This window comes from Plectropomus leopardus, chromosome 4 (assembly GCF_008729295.1).
Source record: "Plectropomus leopardus isolate mb chromosome 4, YSFRI_Pleo_2.0, whole genome shotgun sequence".
NCBI lineage: Eukaryota > Metazoa > Chordata > Actinopteri > Perciformes > Serranidae > Plectropomus > Plectropomus leopardus.
The window spans coordinates 23,438,849-23,461,469 of record NC_056466.1 but is presented as its reverse complement, the minus strand read 5'-3'; the positions used below and the strand labels follow the sequence as shown (position 1 = coordinate 23,461,469).

General features: G+C 40.6%; 1 protein-coding gene across 1 annotated transcript; it reads right to left on the bottom strand.

Moving 5' to 3' along the window:
• Positions 1-323: 323 nt before the first annotated feature.
• LOC121942643 (sarcalumenin-like) lies at positions 324-21,034 on the bottom strand. Its single transcript, XM_042485907.1, has 8 exons — positions 20,917-21,034; positions 10,667-11,902; positions 7,344-7,445; positions 6,499-6,594; positions 4,743-4,859; positions 3,652-3,885; positions 2,751-3,100; positions 324-1,887 (listed from the first exon to the last, which is right to left on the bottom strand). Exons 1-8 carry the CDS (start codon positions 20,999-21,001, stop codon positions 1,387-1,389), a joined length of 2,721 nt encoding a protein of 906 aa, XP_042341841.1. The 5' UTR covers positions 21,002-21,034; the 3' UTR covers positions 324-1,386.
• Between the last annotated feature and the right edge of the window lie 1,587 nt (positions 21,035-22,621).

Here is a 22,621-nt window from a genome sequence, read left to right as displayed (position 1 = left end):
TTTTATTTTATTGTTAATGTGGTTTGGGGCTGATGTGTGCTCGCCAGCTGTTACACATTTAATCATGTACCTAATTACAGACAATACTTTTATGTATGAACAAATCTTTCTGCAATATTTTATTCTGAAGTTGCAGTTTCTCCAATCCAGAGCATTGTGTTGTGAGAAGAGGTAGTGCTTTTAGCATTTGGCCCATATTTTCCAAGCCGTCTTTCACTGCATTTTGCAGCTAAACAACCAAATGACATGAATTATGTATTGTTTCTGTGGAGGAGATTCCATCTGTGATGTTTTTGTAGCCTCAAAAAGGGAAACTGAGCCTGCACATTTTAATGTGGTTGTTTACTCAAAAGAAATCACTCAAAAGAATGACAATTACAAACAGATCTAGAAGGACAAGGAAAAGATTACATTTTTAAAGGAAATGCCCATGTGGTATGCAGCCGTGTTGAGGTAAAACTAGCAACAGTTCAGAGCGCTGAAAAGGCCGCAGTGGCATTATTAAATACAAGCTTATTGAATGATGTTGTTAAGGAGAGAATTCAGTTATTTCAGTCCCAGTGCAGCACTGAGAAATGCTAAAATGAAACTTGTTTCTATAATAATAGTACAACACTTAGGAATAAAGACAGTACAATATGCAGCAGTGCAGCACAGTAACTAAACATGGTTGAATCCCTGCTCAATAAAACGTGATGAGAGAATCCTCCTTTCTGTTTTATTGTCCTGTCATTGAAATGAAGCGCCCTAACCAGTGACGACCTACGGCGGTTCAACTGTAAAAACACAGCACAGCAGTTTGAATCTTCAGACTTTGCAAACAACAGAGAAGACATGAGTGGCAGCATTTTCTGTATCAGTGGAAGAAAACAATCGCTACCGGCATCTTTCTCTGAGGAGGAAAACTTGAATAAATAATGTACAAACTTGAAAACAACAGGAAACAATTAAACATTCATTCTCAGATTTCATTAAAATGTAAAGTTACAAAGGAGATGAACGTCTTGGGTTTTTTTTATTATGTTTTTGAAGTTGGTTTCTCTGGTGGATATTCATCACATTTTGCGCAGTGAAGGACTCTGACGGAAAGTTGACTTCTTTTTTCTAGATTCTTTTACTACCAAACCATAGTGAAAATATTTTTCTTTGTTCTGCCGTACCTAAACACCAGAAGGGTGTCATATTGGACAATGTGTACCAGAGAATTGTCACAGAAAAGTCGACCCAGCATGGTACATCTTTGCACATTTTCTATTCTCTTTTACCGCTCAGTCGCACCATTCCCAGTTCTGAAAATCACAGCAGTGAGGATTATTTCAGGAAACCCTCTGGCTGCTGCTGCCATCTGCCTCCTCTGTTCCCCCTCCTGCACCCCTCTCCTCCATCTCAATGCTTCCTCCAGCGATTCTTGGGTTTCTCCTCACACGCGGGACCCTCACAAGTGCCAGGGAGCGGAGGTGGGGGTGCGGGTGCGGCCTTCGCCGGGGCAGGCGTGTCTGCGGACTTGCTGACGCTGCTGAGCAGAGCCGGGAGCTCGTTTGAGATGGCCCTCTCTATCTTCTCCAGCAGGCACCCGCCAGTCCAGCTGCAGTGGGAGGAGAGCTGCTTGAAACTGGAAACTGGGTTCACGCCGAAGAAGTCCTGGTAAGCCTCCTTGTTGGGCAGGTCGAACTTGCTGACGTTGGTTTTGGCCAGAATGGATTTGAAGATGTAGTACTTGTCTGGGTCATTGACTATGTCTTGGAACACCTCGTAGGGGTCGCTGAACCAACCCAGCTTGTCGTAGTAGGTCTGGAGGTAGCGGTCCACCAGCAGGGCGTGGATGCGAACGCGGATGCCATGCTGGCGAATGAAAGCGATCTTGTTCTCCATCTGATTCTCAATCACCTGCAGGGGACAAAAGAAATAAGAGGAGATAAAACATAAATCAGACGTGAACTTGTAGAGCTTTGATCACAATTTGGCCTCCTTTCATTTAGTATTAAACTATAATTACCAAATCCAAGATTAGAGTCAAAAATTCAGCATCCGACCAAATGTTTCCCCTTTTATTCCTGAGATATGACGTCGAGTTCAAGTTCATCATTTTATCCAATTCATCATTTTATTTTTTTGACCAAAAACATGTTATGTGAGGTCACAGTGACCTTGACCTTTGGCCACCAAATTCTAATCAGTTTATTCTTAAGTCCAAGTGGATGCTGCAAAATTTTAGGGAAATTTCTTTGAGATGTTCTTGAGATATCACTTTCACAAAATGAGATGGACACAAGGTCACAGTGACCTCTGACCCCCAAATTCTGATCAGTTCATCCTCGACTTAAAGTGGATGTTTGTGCCAAATTTGAAGGCATTCTTGAGATATCATGTTCACAGTGAGACAGATGAGGACACAGTGACCATGACCTTCGACTTATGGCCACTAAAATGTAATCACCTCATCATTTAGTCCAAGATGACATTTGTGCCAAATTTGAAGAAATTCCCTCAAAGCATTCTTGAGAAATCGTGGTCACGTGAACGGTACGGATGGACGGACAACCCAAACACATAATGCCTGTGGCCTTGGTTATCGCTAGTGCAGAGGTATAAAAAAAACATTGCTGCAAATCTATCTCATGAGTGTACTGAACTTTTCGAAATGTGGTTAGGATCAATAAAGCTGTTTATTGAAGCAATTACCAATTAGCATGTATCTAAACTCAACGAATCACATCCTCAACAAACCAAGCCAGGAACTCATATCATACCTGGTTAAGGTCTTCCAGCAGAGAAGTCTCCTCCTTCATGAAGAGCCCTCGGCTTGTGTCTGCAGCGTAGTCCTGAGGCCAGAAGGAGCTGACGTACACCCGAGGAGGCTCGGTGACGTTGATTAGGGGCGCCATGCTCCAGAACAGGGCCCCGTAGACCCTCATCAGGTCCTGGGTGGTAAGGCTGTCGGCCTTGTTGAGGATGAGGCGAATCTGGGACTCGCGGCCCTTCATCTGCCTGAAGAGCATCTCCAGCTCCCCGCCCACGTCCAGCTTGGTGGGGTCGAACACCAGGAAGATGAGATCAGCTCGATCAATAAACCACTGGCACACCTCATTGTAGGGGTAACCTGAGGGAGAGGAGACATAATAATGTTTGGTGCATTATTTGAGCATTTCACATATGAAAAGCTTCTTTTGTGTACAGATGCAGGTTAAACTAATGTAATTTCTGGTTTAATAACTAGCACACGTAATAGTACAGGACAAATTAAGGTGGCTTTTTAAAAAGATCTCTCAGCAGATTTGAGCCCAGATCCCTCACATTATCTGCCTTTTAGTCCAATTAGCTTCAGAGAAACCTTTCATTTTTGTGTGAAAATCTCTGTCATAACACACACTGTAATCTGACACAACAGACACAAATGGGTTTCATAAACATGACTTCTACACACACTTTTGATTTGTCTGCATTCTTTGTTTTCTGTACACAGCTAAGTTGTAAACTGTTAAAATGCATTATGAATAAACATAATACATTGTGCAACCACAATATTTATTACTGTGTGTGTTATAATCACTGTCTAATGTTGATTTGATGTTGCAGATAATATTTCAGCAAGTCTGCAAGTCTATTGTTTGACTTCAGCTTTGATACAAAAGAGATGTGGTCAATGGTAACCTCTTTCCTGCTGTTTGCGGTTTTCAATGATGCCGGGCGTGTCCACAAAGGTGACCCTCTCCAGCAGCTTGTGGGGCATCTCAGTGCCAATCAGCTTCTCCAGGAAGCCTTGGCCAAACTTCTCCAGTGGCGAGAAGGACCGTGAGCTGTCTGCTGCCATGACGATGCCCTCTATGGTCCGAAACTTCTCACCGTGCATTATTACTGTGTACTCGGAGGTGGTGGGCTCAGCACCTAGTGGAGGAATTATTTTACATAATTTCTATCAGTGGGTTACACTTATGGGTTGGTTGAATTAAATTTACCTACAAGTCATGCAGTAAACATTTTTTAAAACAATGCCTAACTAGTAATTTTGCATTTATTAAGAATGTATTACTACTGGCATGCGCTTAGGTAAAACAAAATTTACTAATAATTAAGCAATAATTGACACAAAACACCTTCGCATTTCCTGAGTAGAACTTGAAACAAATGTTTAGCTAATGTTTTATATAACCAATATATTAATATATCTTATAGTAGACTATCTGTTTTTACAGATGGATAAAAATTAACAGTATAATTAACATTCGGAGCATATCTATAATTCAGAGTATGAACTGTGTTTGCCTGCATATGGCTCTCAACATGGAGGTGGCTGAGCTGGCGGCTAACAGCAGGAACAGTGCTAACAACAGCAACTGTGCTGACTGAGGTAATAGTTTTAACGTGGGGTACACTTCTACAATTACAATCACCGTGGGTCAGGGCACGGTACCTACAATATGAGGGCAGAGCAGCAAATAACTAGCCAGTGGGATACACTCACACGGATGCACATGCACTCACACGGCTGTATCATCTAACACAAAAAAGAATAAATGCTCAAACTACAACACACAAGAGGTAGTGTGAGGTCTCTTCTTAGGACGCCATTACTCCACTATATCTTTACCACATAGCATAAGCTGGTGCTGTTATTTGATTACTCTGAATGTTGCATACAGAAACTTTAATGAAACTATGAAACGCCATCACCGCTCTGGTTTACACATGTTATCAAAGGACAATAGCTGTGTCACAAGCAGTCAGGTTTCATGGGTCTGAACCTGTGTAGAGTTCCTGTGAGGTGCCGTGAAGACCCAGCAGGTAGTTGATCATGGAGGACTTGCCGACACTCCATGGTCCCAGGAACAAAACCATGGGCTTGGAGGTGATCTCACCATCTGCAGGGACAAAGACATGCATAGAAAGAAAATTTATTTCAGGAAAAAAAAGAAAAGTACAGCATCAAGCTTTTCTGCCAGGGTGCCATGTTGAGCTTTAATGCTGTTCTTGAATACAATTTTCCCTATTCAACTAAAGCTTATCTCAGGGCTGGCCAGAATACTTGCATGAATAATTGTGCTTCTCAGACACTAAAACTTCTGTTTTTGTCCGTTAAAATTTCCACTAGCAAACAAGAAATAACTAAATCAAATGGGCAGGCTGCAGTGAAAAATCCTAAACACATTTCAGCTCCCCTCAGACTCCTGATTATGTGCATGTCTTTCCATTCTGCACCACCAGGGGTGCCAGAGTAACATGCCACAGTTTGAAGTCTTCATCCTGCTCCTTTGCATAAATAATACTCCCTGCCCTCAAGTGCAATGGAACAAAGTTGTAGGGAGTCTGGCCCACACAGCGTTCCCTTTAATTTTCAGCAGACAGAGTCCTTATTGTGCCTCTCTGTGTGCCTGGATTGAATAATGTTAGGTCCTGGCTGAATTTCTTCTTAATTTTGCCTTTATTGGTGCTTCACTGTTTGTGTGCAACTCCACTTTATTAAACCATGTGCGGTATGGTGGAGTGAACCGATAGAAGAGCTGTGAGGTGATGTAGAGGACTTTCTATAGGATAGTGGTGACTATGTTATGTTTTTACATTTCAGTTAACAACTGAAAAATGAAAATGGTAAATAAATACGTATCGGATTGTTTAGTGACAGCATACAAAGTGATAATAACTGTGATAAGTGAAGTGATAACTTCATGTTTTGCGTTTTGTTTTATTTGACTTGGAGTTAAGGTATCTGACTAAAACTCATAACAAAATATCTCAGGTAAGGATTCAAAATAAAAATAAAAATAAATCATATAAAGACACAGAATTGGTGCCTACAGAGAACCCCAGGAATGAATCCTAAAACCCAGAAATCTGTATTTCTGGGTTTTTTCATTGCATGGAACTGGAGGTGCATTTCAGCACCTCCAGTTCCCTCGTCTCAGAGTCAAGGCTTTTTGGTTTGAAGCCTGAAATAAGGTCTGTGGTTAACACAAGCTTAAGAAACTTTCACCTTTTGCTTTACATCATAAAATAAGTCAGTAAATACCCCACTCCAAAACTTTGAAGCTTATATGTTTCTTAAAAAAGACAGTTGCTATTAAGTGGCATAATGAGACTACAGAGCGTCATCACGCCAAACTGAGTCTAACACAACTTTACAGCCTCATATATAGCGGTGGTGAAGCCACTGTAGTGTAGTTTGTTTAAAGCCTTACATTAACTTTTACTTCTGGCAATTGCATTTAGGTGAAAAAAGTCCTGAAATTGAAGTTCATTCATGAAGATTATCTTGCAAATAATATCATAAACATTTGTTTACCACAGAGCTTGATTTCTGCAATAACCCAAAATACAACGGAAAAATCCCACAGGCTTTTTAGCAGGGAACCAGGGCAACATTAGCTTCAGGGCTGGCCTACAGATAAAACATTTGTAAAGCCTATTGAGACATTGTCTGTCCCCTGCAGAAAGACAGTGTTGTTATTGCTTCTGTAAAAGCTGTTTTATCCAGGTGTAAACTCCAACAGGAAGCTGAGTTACCTGTGACTTCATGCTGCCTGAGCTCATTATACTTGTAGGCCTGCTCCATGGGCTTGATGGCAGTGTGGTAGATGTTCAACAGCTTCTTCATAGCAGCTGGAGAGAGAGAGAGAGAGAGAGAGAGAGACAGGGAGGGATGTAATAATTGGGATGAAATGGTGAGAAGACATTTTGGACAAGAGTATTATTAATGCCCTTGCTACCATTACTGATTACAACAGTTCCTTTGGCAGTGCATGATGAATTGCCCTCATAAAGTTTATTGAATCGAGCCGAGGTGATTAGAGGAGCGGCTCTGCTGCAGCACTTTGGCCTCTCTGAATTGAACCAATCTGGTTCAGGGGAACAGAGGCGCTTTCATGGCCGAGGACAGAGTTGCACATTTGCACTGATTAATCACCTGCCTTAAGACGTGTCTGCACGCTCACACGCATACACACACATGCGTACAGTGCACACACGCTCACACATACACTAACAGCCCCAGGACTTAGACATCATGAAGCAATTTTCAGAATAGTTTTGGCAGAAAATCCACCCCCCAAAACTGTCTCAAACTTCCTTTCATTCACATGCAAACACATCTGTTTTTCTTTTCCATTGACAAAGTGGCTGTAAACATTCTTCATTTCAATACAGAACTTAAAGCGGCAAAAGTCTGAAAGACATTTGAAATGGTGGGCAGCACACAGTGTTATCATTCAGCATCCATGAGGGTTTCACTGGTTAGTGTATGTGTGAAGGTGTGGGTGCATATATTGTGCTGGTGGGAGTGAGGTGCTTTATGACCATTTCAAAAGAAATTTGCGTTGGTTTAGTCCAATAATTTCGACATTGATCCTTACCTGAGAACTCTGCCGAGGGTTCAGTAGTAGCCAATCGCAGTGTTTCCTCAATATGGGCGCGGTCTCTCAGTGTCGAGCCGGCTGCCGCATCTTTCTTTTTCTCTGATTGAAGGATCAGACTGTCAGTCAACTGTTGAGGTCAGAAGCCCTGACACGCATTTAACTGTGACTGCAGGAAAGTAGTAATGCTTAATTCGATCTAACAACCATGGGGGGGTTAGGATTAGGGTGTTAGCCTAACCTAATTTTACAGGTTTCTATAATGGCATCTGTAAAATGCACCACGTTCTCTTCAAAGTTGAGGAAGCTACTTTGCAAGCAGCAATAACTTCACACTGGAAGAAGGTGACCTAGTTATAAATCTAGTTTGGTTACCTAAAGCTACTAAGAAAAAGTAGTTCAAAATACTTTATAACAACAAAAAAGACAATGTACGTGTGCTATAGGGATCAACAGATTATCGGCCTGGCTGATTATCAGGGCCAATATTCGGCATTTTGCTGATTATCTGTATCAGCGTTTTATTTTAATGATACCTGTTAAAATTTTTCATGAAAAGGTGCGAATTACACTCAGCCAACACCAGGGAAGGCAGCATGGCAGAAACTTTTACTTTGTAAAACCTCAGAGAGCTATTTTTATTCATCCATTTTTTTATTCACATTTTCATTAAACTATAAAAAAAAAAAAAGTTGCTGGAAACTTGCTGTTATTTGCTGTTGAAAGTTTCAGTTTTGATTAAACATTTGCTAAAGGCATTTAAACAAAGTTTTGTGTTGGAGTTTGTTGTATTCCAAAATTTAAATTTTGACAGAAATCTTTTCATTGTTATTGTAAATGAATATTGGTTCCAAATATCAGTGATTGGTCTCATTAAGTAATAATAATTGGTATTGGTTTCGGCCCTGAAAAACCAATATCAGTCAACCTCTAGTGTGACACAAAACTATAACATGACATATAACAATATATAATTTAAAAAAGTCACATGCCAGCAAAAAATGACAAGTGAATTTATCTAACTTCAGACATACATCATATATTAGCCAAAAAAATCACCCCACTATTTATGAAGAAATGTCTAAAGAAGTGTCAAGAAATGTCAGCAAAAGTTTACAAGATCTTGCAAAAGTACATCCTATTTTTTTTGTCAATCTTCGATTTTTTTCCTCTGTGTCCCTTGTAGTTTCAGTAGTTTACTTCACAAAAATGGCAAAATTTAGCTCTAATTTAATTTCTTTGATCACTATGCAAGTATAGATATTTTTGAACTACAGCAAGCTACTCCCCAACACATGGTTCTTTTATCCAAGTAGTAAAAAACTCAGCAGACATGGACGGTTACAGACAGAAGCACTTCTGAGCTGTGAGTGAACGGACCATCTGGGCAGAGCACAGGCCAAACTGGTATATCTTGCTGTTGTCCATCTATCTATATATTCCTTTCCTCTGCTATTTTGGTTTGTTTATTTCTGTCCCAGAGGTTGTTGATAATTCCCCTTTAGCTACACACAGTGTCATATTCACGGGGCTCTGCATGCCCGAGAGAAAGATAGAGCCATTCACTGTCGTTTTATGACCCACCTCAGTTAAATGCCAAGTCAAACGAGGATTAGAATTGGCTACCACTTTGTAATAAAGCATATTTCATATAGATCTTTATACATGGTTATGTATGAACAGTGTATAGGCTTGCACTCAACATATTTGTAAGTACTTCTTTTGTGTTGACAGGATGTGAGAAATCCCTTTGGCTGGTGTTTATCCTCCTCTGAATAAGTTAATAGATTAATTTTGGTCCAGATGCTCTGCAGCTCATTTCCTGAGGATAAGTGGACATTAGAAGGGTCTTGAAGGTGATTTAAAGTATTAGCTAAAAGGACAAAGGAAGTTATGTTAGATGAGGATAAACACCAAGGGTATGCACAATGTGGCGTCCCAAAACATGTCCTCATTAATGGCCTATTATTGCACCATAAAACATTTCAAAATGATTCATCAGCTGTTAATGAATTTGTATAAACAGGAACATTGATGCAGAGTTGTTGTTTTTGCTCTTTGTTGTTGTTTACGACTGTTTTTCTCTTGTTTTTGTACTACTGCTGTTTCTCTCCCTTCTGTACTAAGAGGTATTGTCTTTGCTTTTTTTTTTAAAAGGTATTTTATTCACTTTGTACTTGTGTTGAAATGTCCTCCTCAGGTTTAAGGTTGCTTAGTTTGAATCCCAAGAAGATTTTATCTTTTTTTGTTGGAAAAAATGCTTTTTCTGTGTACATGGTTTTTGGATATGTTCTTCTTTCAAAATACAATAAATAAGACATGATAGAACAGAACAAAATATTTTCTTTTGGCTAAACAAAAAATGTGACTCTACTCATGTTAGAAATGTACCGCAGGCTTTTCCTGATTGTTGAAATCAATTACTGTGGATATCCAGAGAATTTTGAACAACCCGCTCATAAAAGATGAGACATAATACATAAAACAACCTGGCATTCACGTAAGTGTAATGAACGAAGCGATGAAGTGGGATCATCATCTTTTAAAGCAGGTGTCAACAGCCAGACATGAGATAATGGCGTGCTTCCTTAATTACAGAAGCAGCAGCTGGATGGAGACAGATTTACTGTAACAGAATCCCTGCTGAGTTAGTTGTCGCTGCTCGTCTGTCTAACAGAATAAAGGCAAGACATCTTGAAACCTGAGCAAACTGGCTGATTTCTTTCAAAACATGGGAAAAAGGCAATGAACAACTTGAGAAATGACCCAAATTTGTAAAAGAAATTACTATAAAAAAGTATTAGAAATCTAGAATTAATTATGTATATATATATTATATATATATATATATATATATATATATATATATATATATATATAACATAATATAAATAAAAAACAAACAAGGAAATTACTTTAAAAAAATGTACTTGATGTATATATATATATATATACACACACACACACACACACACACACACACAATTAGGAAAAGAGTCCCGGTCACTTTTCCCTAGCTTTTTTAAAAAAAATAATTCTCTAAATCTACCAGTTTCTTGCAATCTGGAAGACATTTCTCGCAAAGCTCCTAATTGCCTTTTTCCCGATGTTTGTGAAAGAAATCAAACCAATTTGCTCACACAATACTTGTGAAAAGCACCTGAACACAGCAAAAAAAGTGATGTCGATCCAGGTTTAAAAGAGTTAACCTTCTGCTGCAGCGTCTCCTTTGAGATGACAGGAGAGGAACTTAAATGTTACATTAAACATTAAACTTAGACCTGTGACACACTATGAACCCAGATGATGCTATCTTTTTGTACCTTTGGTTTGAGGCTCCTCTGCAGTCACCTCCTCGACTGTCACCTCCTCAACATCAGCAGGTGCCTCCTCCACTGCCTCCTCAGCTACATCAGCTGCAGATTCTGGTGTGATCTCCTCGACAAAAGGCTCCACATCAGGAACAACCTCTGGTTCCAGTTCGGGCTCTGAAACCACTTCAATTTCAGGCTCGGCAGTCACCTCTGGCTCTGGTTCTGCAGTCATCTCTGGTTCTGGTTCTGCAGTCACCTCTGGTTCTGGTTCTGGTTCTGCAGTCACTTCTGGTTCTGGTTCTGTCGTCACCTCTGGCTCTGGTTCTGCAGTCACCTCTGATTCTGGTTCTGGTTCTGCAGTCACCTCTGGTTCTGGTTCTGGTTCTGAGGTCACCTCTGGTTCTGGTTCTGGTTCTTGTTCTGGTTCTGCAGTCACCTCTGGTTCTGGTTCTGGTTCTGGTTCTGGTTCTGGTTCTGAGGTCACCTCTGGTTCCAAAATGACTTCAGGCTCTGTGGTCACTTCTGGTTCAGCCTCAGATTCTGCTGTCACTTCTGGCTCCTCCGTTTCTGTTTGAGGAGGCTCAGCTGGTTCTGCTTCTGGTTCCGACTGAGCCTCCACAGCCTCCTCCTCCTCCTCAGCTGCGTCTCCAGCACCAGTGTCTTCGTCCTCTTCAGCCTCAGAAGTTTCCACACTTCCCTCCTCCGCTGCTGTCTCTGACTCCTCCTGTGCGTCTTCTGATTCCTCTTCTGTAACTTCTCCCTGAGGTTCACTCATCTCCTCCTCTGTTTCTTCCTCACCTTCCTTGATTATCTCCTCCTCCTCCTCTTCAGATGATGCAGCCACTTCCTCCTCATCCACACTTTGATCCACAGCCTCCTCCACACCCTCCTCCTCAGGTGTCACCTCCTCTTCTTCTGCCTCCTCCTGGGACTCCTCCTGCTCTTCTCCTCCATCACTTATTACCTCCTCTGTGGAAGTATCCTCCTCCTCTGCAGCTGCTTCCTCCGCCTCCTCTTCTTCATGCTCTGAGGTGGGAGATGGCTCCTCTTCAGTATCTAGAGTTGATGGGGGTTTGCAGGGCTGGCACATGGCCCTCTCTGGGGCCGGGGTGTCATTGGAGGAGCTCTGGCTGGCGGGCTCCTCTGTTGTGTCACATCCACAGGAGAAGAGGTCTCCCTCGGGCTGCTGGAGCTGCAGACGCACCAGAGGCTCCTCATCATGGATGGAGGACCCTGCCAGGAGATCTAAGAGGAGGAAACATGTGATTAACTCTTTCTGCTTGTGTCTCTTTTCGAAAACGTATCTTTGATCAGCACTAACAGAGAGACGCCTGATTAAAACGCTGATCACCATTCGCCTCTTTAAGGATTTTGTTGAGAAATAAACAGATCAGTCAGACTGCACAGCCAAACGAGCTGGACCTCTGCAGATCAGTCACCTTTGTCTCAGTCACTGTGCAAGAACGGAGCAGATCAGATGTTCAGCACCTCCCAGATTTAAGACTCACATTTCAGCTCCTTGAATGGCGACACTAAAGCTCGTACTATTTGAAGCAGACGTACGGTGGACAGTTGCATTGAACAGTTGGGTGGAGAATCTAAAAGGAGACAGCTGAGTGGACAGGGTGGCTTGGGATACAATCATCTATTCATTTTGCATACATTTATTACTGGTGTCTTGTTTTAATCTAATTCATAGGAATTTCAACAAAAAGGTAATCAAAAAGGAGCTATTTCTGGGGTCTTACCTTATAAAAACATTGCTGCCATTAACAGACACTCAGAACACCCAAAACACTGGTGAATGAATGAATTTGGGCTGAATGTATGCTTAGTCCCCTCTATATTTTCTATTTCAAACATATTTCAATGTTTATTATTTGACAATGAGTGAAATTCTTCAAAAAATGGAAAACATACTTGTTTGCATGTCTGCTTTAAAGGTCCACTGTGTAGAATTTTTGGGCATGTATTGGCAGAACTGGAATATAATAAATAAGTTTAATGTATAATCACCCCAAAATAAGAACCATTGTGTTTTCGTTGGAATGAGCCGTTTATATCCACAAAAGGAGCGGGTCCTTGTTCCACCGTGCTTCTACAGCAGCTCACCTCGAGATACGTACATTCACATTTTTGTGTCGGCCACCATAGTTTGTAGCCCCTCTAAAGCATCTGCCGCAAAAAGTCTGTTTGTTATGGAGAGGAAGAGCCCTCTGCGAATAATTTGGCTCCTGGTAAATTAAACTCCTGAGAGTGTGGCTATTAATTTATCAGAGAAAAAAGGCAAACTGGTGTTAACAGGTGCTGATTTGTAACATGAAACTGCTTTATTTAAATAACCAGGTTTGTTTATTTTGGAGAGGGAGAGACCGCTGTAGATAATTCGGCTCCTGGTAAAAATCCTACTGAACAACAAACACTGAAGGAATCGTAACCAGGAGAAGTTTCAGCCGGTTGCAATCAGCAATCCACATTGCTCGATGCCACTGAATTTCCTTAAATCTTATACACCGCTCCTTTAAGCTGTTTAGGCTGTACAAACAACGTGTAAATCTGCAAATTGAAAATACCACAATGTTTGTAGCTGTCATTCCAATAAATATACAACAAATAAGCATTAACCTGTTTAAACTTAAAGTTTCATAAAAAGCAAAGCCTAAGATGGATCGCTTTCTTTCAGGTCTATAAAATACACTAAAGTGTACAATACACAGTCCAGATCACCATCCCTCAGCGTCATACAGTAGCTTTAAGTTACTATGGCTTCAAAATAATCACAGCTAAAACTGGGGACTCCCTCTCTATTACACCCTATGCATACATGCACATTAGATACTCTTCAGTGTACACAGTGACCTCTATTTAATTATAACTGCTTGCAAGTCTTCAGACTGAGGAACGCGTAGTGGTACACAGTGTGATATGAGGCAGCTAAATGTATGTCTACAGTTCACGTTACAAGATGGGGTCAGTGTGTGAGATGAGGGGTAATCGCTGTAGGCAGCTGTCGCAGGTTTTACGGGTTCGTAAGCCATCTGGATCGACACCCATCTTGAGCAAACAGGCTAATGCTGAGGAAGAAGGTAACTCAATAGATGATGGCTGTATATACTCTGTTGAACCTGCAATAACTGATTTTTGGTGTTTTGGCCACTTGGGGGCGGCAGAAAGGAGTTGTGGACACATTATGATAATATGATCATTTTTAAGCTCATGTGGCAAAGCTATAGAAAACAAGAGTTGCACATTCAGCAGTTTCAGAGCAGCATCATCATTTATTTGGAGCTGTGTTTCAGGTCGCCTGTCCAACATTTACTCTTTTTCAACTCTGCTTTTGGTCTCCACCAAGTAGAAACCTTGAATGCTGAAAAATTAAGCCAATGCAGATGTGCGAAAAACTACAGTTCATCAAATGTTCAGTTAAGCCAGGCTCTGAGAGTGAGTCAGTTCCCAAATGCCCCCCTGCTAAAATGCTCAACTGTGCAGCAGAATTAAACATGTTTACAGCCTGGTACAAAAAAAACACTTTTTGTCTCTATCACTGTAAAATCAGACAAGTTGATCTTACTTAAAATAAACTTGGAAACCGAATATCAGATACTTTTACTCTAGTAATATTCTAATAGGTGACCTAAACTCTGACCAAAGTCATTTTCTAGTAAGATATCTGTACTTTTACTAAAGTATGGCTTTTTTTAACCTTATTACAGATTTTAATGTTGCAAACCATGAACTCCCTAGGCATTTTATAAACCAATTACGAACAGCCTATTTTTTTAAATTGTCACAATTACATGACATGACGCATCACCACATGGTTTTGTCTATAGATGTTGCACGAACAGTAGTATGGCTGCAGCTGCTTTCTGTTTTAAATCTGGATGTGAAAGTACGAGTGGAAAGCCTTGAGGCTGAATCCACCAAACCACAATCAGCTGCTTCAGAGTCAAGATACATTAAGCTAGATGGAAAGCTTATTGCTCATCTAGCTATCCTAAATGATGCTAGCAGGACTCTGTGTACCCTCCTTTTCCGGCACCTTCCTCCATGACTGCTTTTTTTGCTCTATTTTAAGGCCCCGAGTCACACATCAAACAATTTTGCTCTCATGCTGTCGCTTGTCACCTCTTGTATCTGTAAGCTTTTATAGCTTATCACCTCCCGAGGAGATTGTCAGTGTTGGTGACCAGAGAACATCAAGTCTATACGCCCCAAAACATCCATGCCTGCAAACTGTCAAGATGAAGACATTAAATCTCTGATAGTAATGTATTCAAAAGAGCTCAAGTCCCAAAATCAAAATCCAAGCAACACTTAAAGAATAAAATCCAGCACATGATTTAAGGTGTACAGGTCTACTGATCTTAAGAGTCACTGAGTATATTCACGCTGTACTCCCTCTGCGTTGCTGGCAGAGGTCAAGGTATGAGCTTGTCCGGCCTTCTGATCGAGCCATGAGGAAGTTTTGGGTGCCATCCAAAGACATAGTGCCACAGCATCGTCTGAGTTGTAACATGAACAGCAGCAACAGCCAGGATCCGGGAGTGCATCAGTGAAGATGGCTTGCCAACGTTAAGTGACATTACATAACAAGGTCAGTCCCTAATGACCATTTAATGATTTGTTTACACTGAAGAAGGTGAACGTACTAAATGTTCTGTGATTTTGTTTTCTGACAAATCTATTGTCTGGTCCATGTAGCAAGCAGATCTTAGATTGACTCTACGTATTTAAAAATAAGTTCAAAGCCCTACCTTTTGTACTCTGTTCTTGTATTTGTTCCTTCTGTTTCATGTAAGCTCCTTTAAGTACTTAGGAACACTATCTATTATCATCATCATCATCATCATCATTTCTTTTATTATTATTATTTGTGCACCTGGTTGTGATGATGTCAATTTTAAGAGTCAAAAGAGCAAATAAAATACATAACAGCTGATAAATATGATAAATAATGTGTGACTGGGTGATACTATAAACACAGCCCAGAATTAACTGGAGCCAGAGACTCCTTTACCATGTAGATAAAATGTATTGATTATTATAAAATAGGTCTTGTTTCCATTTAACCAATTAGCAGCAAGGGATTCAAATGAAAAAAAAAACTAAATTCAAGCCATCATAGAGGAGGGATGGAGTAAATAGTCCTGTTAATGCAGAAATCAAATCAACAGTAAAAGGAGCAATGAACATGTGTTACTAGACTACACTATACTTAATAGAGCAAAATGTAGGAAAAAATGGTCACAAAATATGTAGGAACATTTTGAATAAACCAGCACTGCACACAAACCAAATCAAAATGGTTCTGCAACACTCAGTTTACCTGCTCACAGCAAGCTGAGGTGACTAAACCCGCACCATAAAAAAACACATGCGAGAACGCTGAGAGTTTTAACACAGAAGAAAAGCCCCACATGACTAACAAAACAGAAAATGGCCCATTTAGGTAACTGATCGAGCTCATTAAAGTCTAATAAGTCTGGGACAAACAGTGGTTGCCTCCTCTACTGTTTGTTTGAAAACTGTACATTAATATACAAAAGAAAACCTCACATGAAACATTTTATAGAACATAAAATAAAATGTGGTGTAACTGCAAGTCATTTGAAAGCAAATAATACACCTTGCTAGACTGCAAGGTGTATTATTTGCAACCCCCTCCCCATGTCAGAGACACGCAGGTGACTGTATTCTATTTTTGTAACACATTTTATTTTGTTTCTCGGATGACGTGCCTAAGCAATCACTCCAAGGTTTAGTCCCTCACCCAACATGCAGAATCTACCATCTAACACAATTTTAACCAATATTTAATCAAGTTTAAAAATAAAGAGCTAAAAGGAATATTTCAGGTTTCTACAATTTTACTATTAAAATCATGCTTTTAAACACTTTTCTTTTAAGGGAGCCTACCAAACCTGAGATGAAACAAAGGCTGGATTGAGCTGCCCTCTCTCAGGTGCGTCTCAGAGTGGCAGGAAGCTCCAGTGAGCTTCCCGCCCCTTTTTATAAGCTCTGCCCCTTTCTGCTCGACTTCCTGTTACCTTCCCCTCTACATATATGTAACCACAAAGAAGCCGCTGCAATCATACAAACTGGATTCAGTCTGTTGGCTTTTCTCCACACTGCATGCCTTGAGATAGTTATGAAGATAAAGTGGAGGGATCATTTTCTGCTGTGGTGAAGGCCGCCGATGGCTAAATTAAATTAAAGTTAACATAGTTAGGAAGAGCGGTGGAGGAAAATATGAGAGACAGAATACAAGAAAAAGTTGTGAGATCTCTGAGACACATTGTGTTCAGATTAAGAGGGAGAGTTTTAACAGAGGACTGCACAGGCAAACATCTCTAAATTATTTGGGAAAAGTTTCCCCTGCAGGTTTTCTGTTTTTTTATAGGGTTTTTTTTAGCATTGTCACTGGTACCATATTAGTTTTTAGATTATTGTATTAGACTGCATTACTGTATACTGTATTAGATGTTTCATGAAATGGCTAAACTGATAAGTTGCAAAATCTCTGACCCACAGCAAGAGGGAAACATTTCTTCTTTCTAAAGCAGCACTTATTTATGTTTTTGGCCACTTGGGGGCGGTATAACAAGCCATAAACACAATATTTACATATAATATTATGATCTTATAAAGTTGACATGGCAAATGTTAAAAAACTGTTGCCCGTTTACCCAAACAGCAGACATGGAGCAACATTAGCTTCAATTTTGGAGATTTGTTTCTTTCCACGGTATGAATGTAAGTTTAATTAACTCTACTTTTTGCCCTGTTTTGGTCTCCTCCAAATCCAAGTCAATGATTTAGCTCTAAAGTTGCATTATACTCCACTAAATTCTTCAGCTACTCCCCAGATTTGCCTACCTGTCCTTTCTTTCTTTTTTCTTTTTTTTTGTTGCTTAAAATAGATAATGCTGTGATTGCAAATCCAAAACAAAGAGCTAAAAGACATTAAAATGCATGCCAGAGATAAAGGAAACTGCAAAGTCTGCTGATGATTCTTGGTGGGTTTGTCATTATGAATGTGTCACATTATGCAGTCCATTGTAAACATAACAACATTGATAAGTGCAGCCTTAAAAATTCATCTTTGAAAGTATTTTCTTACATGTATTTGCAACGTCACTGTCACAAGCATCACATCCTGTGCAACTGTTCATGTGCCACTTACTTGGTCCTGAACACTGTGGGAGTATCAAAGTCACATACAAAAAACCAGCATATTATTTATGGAGTTATTAATGCAGAGTGTGTATCTTTTGTTTGCTTCTACCAGCACCAAAGTTTCGTGCACCGTGCCTCTCTGGAGGTTCCTCACCCTGCTGTGTCTGCAGTGAGGCCTGGGCAGAGCACCGTGTCGTGGGGACAGAGTGGGACAGGTGCCTGGGTGCTGGATGGTACATCTTTGAGACAGAAATAGTCCCACAATGAGTCAGAGGGTGAAAAGAAGGAGGGATAATTCCACTTCTATTTTCAGGGAGTGTGGCGCTCCCCTCTCCTCCCTGTGATTGTCATGCGGCCGACCTGCAACTCCGCAGCACTATTGCTCACATTCCCTGCAACAGTGTGCAGCCGTGCGTGACTCAGACTCTCTTTGAAGAACAAGAACAATAAATGCGTCAGCACTGATGACATGTGGTGTAACTAGAGCCTAGCCTTGATTAATGATGAGCTTAATACGCTCAAACACAAGCAAAAATTCCCTTTTTCAGACATCAGCGCCTAAAGCAAGAACGCACAGCAACACAAAAATGCAGCCAGCCATGGTTTTTCATTTCTGGCTCATTTTTATGGAAATCAGCATCCATCTCTACATTCATACTGATATATTAAAGGGTAACTTTGGTATTCTTCAACCTAGACCCTATTTTCCCATGATTTTGTGTATAAGTGAGTAATGGGAAGAGCAATTTTTGAAGTTGGTTCAGTATTAAGCATGAGAGCTGCAGCCGGCAGCGGGGAAACAAGCTGCAATTTAAGCATTTGGAGCAATTATGCACCATAAATTTACATTCACCAAAAGTGGTTGTTTTTGCCACTGAGAGGCTCAGATTGTTATTATAAGTGTCTGACAACACAATGGAAAGAATACCCGCAGCGACAGACATTTTTAATTAAAAGCAAGATCATTTTTGTTTAACCAGAAAAAGCCCCAAAATCGCTATTTCCAAACTCACCAGACTGTATAGAGCCCGTTTATTTTCACATCTAGCTGGGTTTATTAAGGGTTCATCTGAAGAAAAAAAAAACAGAGTTGGTGACTGTTGGAGCAGTGGAAAAATGAACCAAGATGGTTTTCGAGAGTTATTTTGTTTCTGTTGACTTTCAATGAAGTGTGTTTTCTGAGCATAAAATCACTATTTATTTAAATAGAGTCTTGGTGAATTTGGTGATAGCAATTTTCAGGATCTTAATGTTTTGAACAGGTCTTTCACTGTAGGGATCCTTTCCATAATTTTATCAGACACTTATAATAACAATCTGAGCCTGTCAGTGACAAAAAGGAGCACTTTTAAAGGTCTTACATCAAAGGTGCCAAATGCCCCAAGAGGTTACATTGCAGTCTGTTTTGTGGCTGCTACCTGCAGCGCTCACACCTAATACTCTGACCAATTTTGAAAATTGTTGTCCCCATTTGTCATTCAGATGCAAAACATGGGAAGATAGGGTCCAGGTTGAAAAATACCCAGGTTACCCTTGGAAGTTATTTAGACAAGCACGCTCTTTTCTCTCCCGCTAATCAACCTGAAAGGCTCACCTATTTATCTCATCAGCATGTATTCTATTTTTGTCACATCTCACCCTTTCTGCGACATGCCCACACTCACAAAAATTTAAATGCACTGTGTGCAAAGGGCCATGTCAGCAATTTATTTCTACTTGTTTCAACTCTTAATTGCTAATTGCAGCTATGTAACTTTTGAACAGTCCAACTGTTGGGCTACTGAGCTCTGGTCCTACATGCCCTCTGCTGTGTTCGCTCATGCCTGTTTTAGCCGGGACATCCCCTGGACACGGACCCTGCTGACTGGAATGACAGATTAGCAGCTCTGCAGACAGAGCAGAGCGGGAATGATGAATGAGACATTTGTTGCAGCACTGACTTTAGACGTGGAGTGTATTTGTACTCATGTATGACTTTATGATTGTCTTGTAATTTCATGCGTGTACCTTGAGCACGTCTTTGTGTGTGTGTATGTACATGATGTGAATGCATGTGCATTCCCGAGAGTCTTAAAGAGATGTGTATCAGCGTGGTGACCACAGTATCTGGTGACTTTGTCTGAGTGACGCCTGACACCTGACTACGGCAACTTGCAGGGACCAAAATGAACCGGTGGAAGGACAGACAAGGGTATTCTCTGCCTCAGCTTTAACCGAGCATGACAAGTCACTTCTCTTAAACTTATGGAAATGAGTTGTGATGGAAAAACCTCGATATGGTTTAATAATATATCACTAGTGTCATGAGTGTAGTTTCCAGTCTGCTCGATTTAAAATTCATTGATTTGACGTGGAATAAAAGGCAAACCTGTAAAACACGAGCGACTGCAAAATACCAAAATCCTCATTTGAGTTGCATGCATGCATGCAACTTCTGAGAGAAGACAATCAAACCAAAATAGATCCAGTGGGAAAACTAATCATTTCTGCCAGCTTTTTCTTTGGCCGCTGTGGAGAGTATGTCTTTGTAGTGAGTCCAAGTCATTCTGTCAGTGCTGTAACTGTGTTTGTCTCCGGGGCAGAGAGAATAAGCAGCAGCAGACAGGACAGTTTCCATCAGCTGGTGTCACACCTCAGCACTGGCTTTTTTTTTACATATACGACCACAAAGCTCCGCACTGCACCGCCGTGACATACAGTGCATTTTCCACTTCATTCAGTCAAAATTTGAAACATATTTCAACCCCACTCTGGCCAGCTGGCAGGAAGCTAAATGATCAACACACAGGTACTTAATGGAACTCATTTGGTTACACATTTATACTCATTAAATTAAAAAAAGACACTGAAAATTCGATTTTTCCGTGATAATGACCCATAAAAATGTCTTCCACATTGAACTCTCAGCAAAACAAGCAAAGCTCTCATATGTTCAAAGTAACACTGCAAGACCCTGTCCAACTGCAGCATATCAGCCTTTCCATTTCAAATATCAAACCTCCCTAAATAACCCCCTCAAATGCATCTATCAGCAGTAACACTCTGAAACATATGATGTAAAGGCGTGCCCTACAACATACCTGCAGCAGACAGGGCCAGCAGAGACAGCACACAGCACACAGACAGCAGAGACTTCATTTTGGCTGCCAGGGGCCTTCCCCTCATCTCCCTCGGCTATATATACCGCTCTGGCTGAAGGTCAGAGGGCATGCCAGCGGAGGTGGTGCTCAGAAACTGCAGCCATATCAGCCATTGTGTGTCAGAGCAGCTGCCCGGCCCCATCATGAATGCTGAGAGCAGAGAGAAGCAGGCTAGTAATGTAGAAATTGTTGATTTTAAGAGATTTTTATGAGCTCATGATGTGGTGGCGCTAACAGTTTTTTCATGCACTGCTCAATTTTGAGAAATTATTTTGCTGTTTTTACCATTTTGCTTCTATAACATGTTTGCTTTCAGAGCTAGTTGAACGGTAACATCCAAAATACCCATTAAGGTGTTTGTTTTAGTTTTGATTTCTGTTTGGGTATTTTATACGGAAAGTGCTTTTCTAATGTGATAATGCATCATTTGCATATGTACACATAAAATTTCAGAAAACATGTTATACAAAAAAAATATGATCTAAATATAAGTAATAAACAGAGGACGTTTCACGCCAATATCTATTATTTTTGTCTAAAAATGCATGGATTTTACAATGCATGACTTTAAAGGCCATTTTCTCAAAATAGGTTTTTTAATTTACTCTTAGCCAGAAATCTCCACCTCAGCGGGGCCATAACCAGGGTTTAGAAATTAGTGAGGGCCTAAAATTTTGCCCTGTGGCAGAAAATTTTCACATTATTTGACAAAAAATGATGCATTTTAACATCAGTTTGGACTGTTGTAGCTAGTAGCTACTTTATAGTCGGCTGCTCATGATCCTATATGGTGAGGTTTTAGCTTTTCTATAGTACGCTACTTTGTAGTAAGTTTTAAATAACCATAATGTGCTTTTGAGGGAGGGGAGGGAGACGACTTCCTATTGTCTGGACTTTAAGGTGAGAGGTAAAAAGACCCCTTTTAACAGTTTGAGCCAAATACTTACCAAAATGACACCTACAAACACAAGCAGACAACCCAAGCTATACACTACACACAAACTCATAATCTATAATAAAAAACACACAGAGGGAGGTGTGGGCAGATATATTTTTATTACTAAAACTGCCTGCAAACGTGTGTGTGTGTGTGTGTGTGTGTGTGTGTTTAAGGGGGTCGGTGAGGAGCGACTGCCATTTACAGGTCGCCTCAGTGGAGTATACATACTTAGTAGTATGTAGTATTATTTTGAAGTGTCTTTGAATTCAGTTATCAAAAGTCTCTGTGTACTTTGCTCTCGTCTCTTCTCTCTTTGTCGTCTGTTCTGTCAGTCGGTCTGTTGTCCTCCTTGTCCTCCTCGCCGTCGTCTGTGTCGTCGGTAATACTAATAAAAGAGCTGTGACTCACCTCGCCTGTCTGTCAGCTCCCAGCTCAGCGTGGCTGCTCTGTCGTGGATTCTTCTTCTTCCTGTTCAGATTCTTGTTTACCGCGGTCTGCCGTGCGTGACTGCGTCACACATAAATTGCTGCGTCATCCGCGCTGCGTGTCTTTTCAAATTAAAAGCTGTCTGATGTGTTAATGTGTTTACCATGCTGTTTGGGGATTTTTTTTTTATCACTGAAATTTTTACCTCATAACTAGTTACAGCCCCGCATCTCAGTAGCCCTTACATACACCACATTTTCCAGTATCATTCCTCTCCAT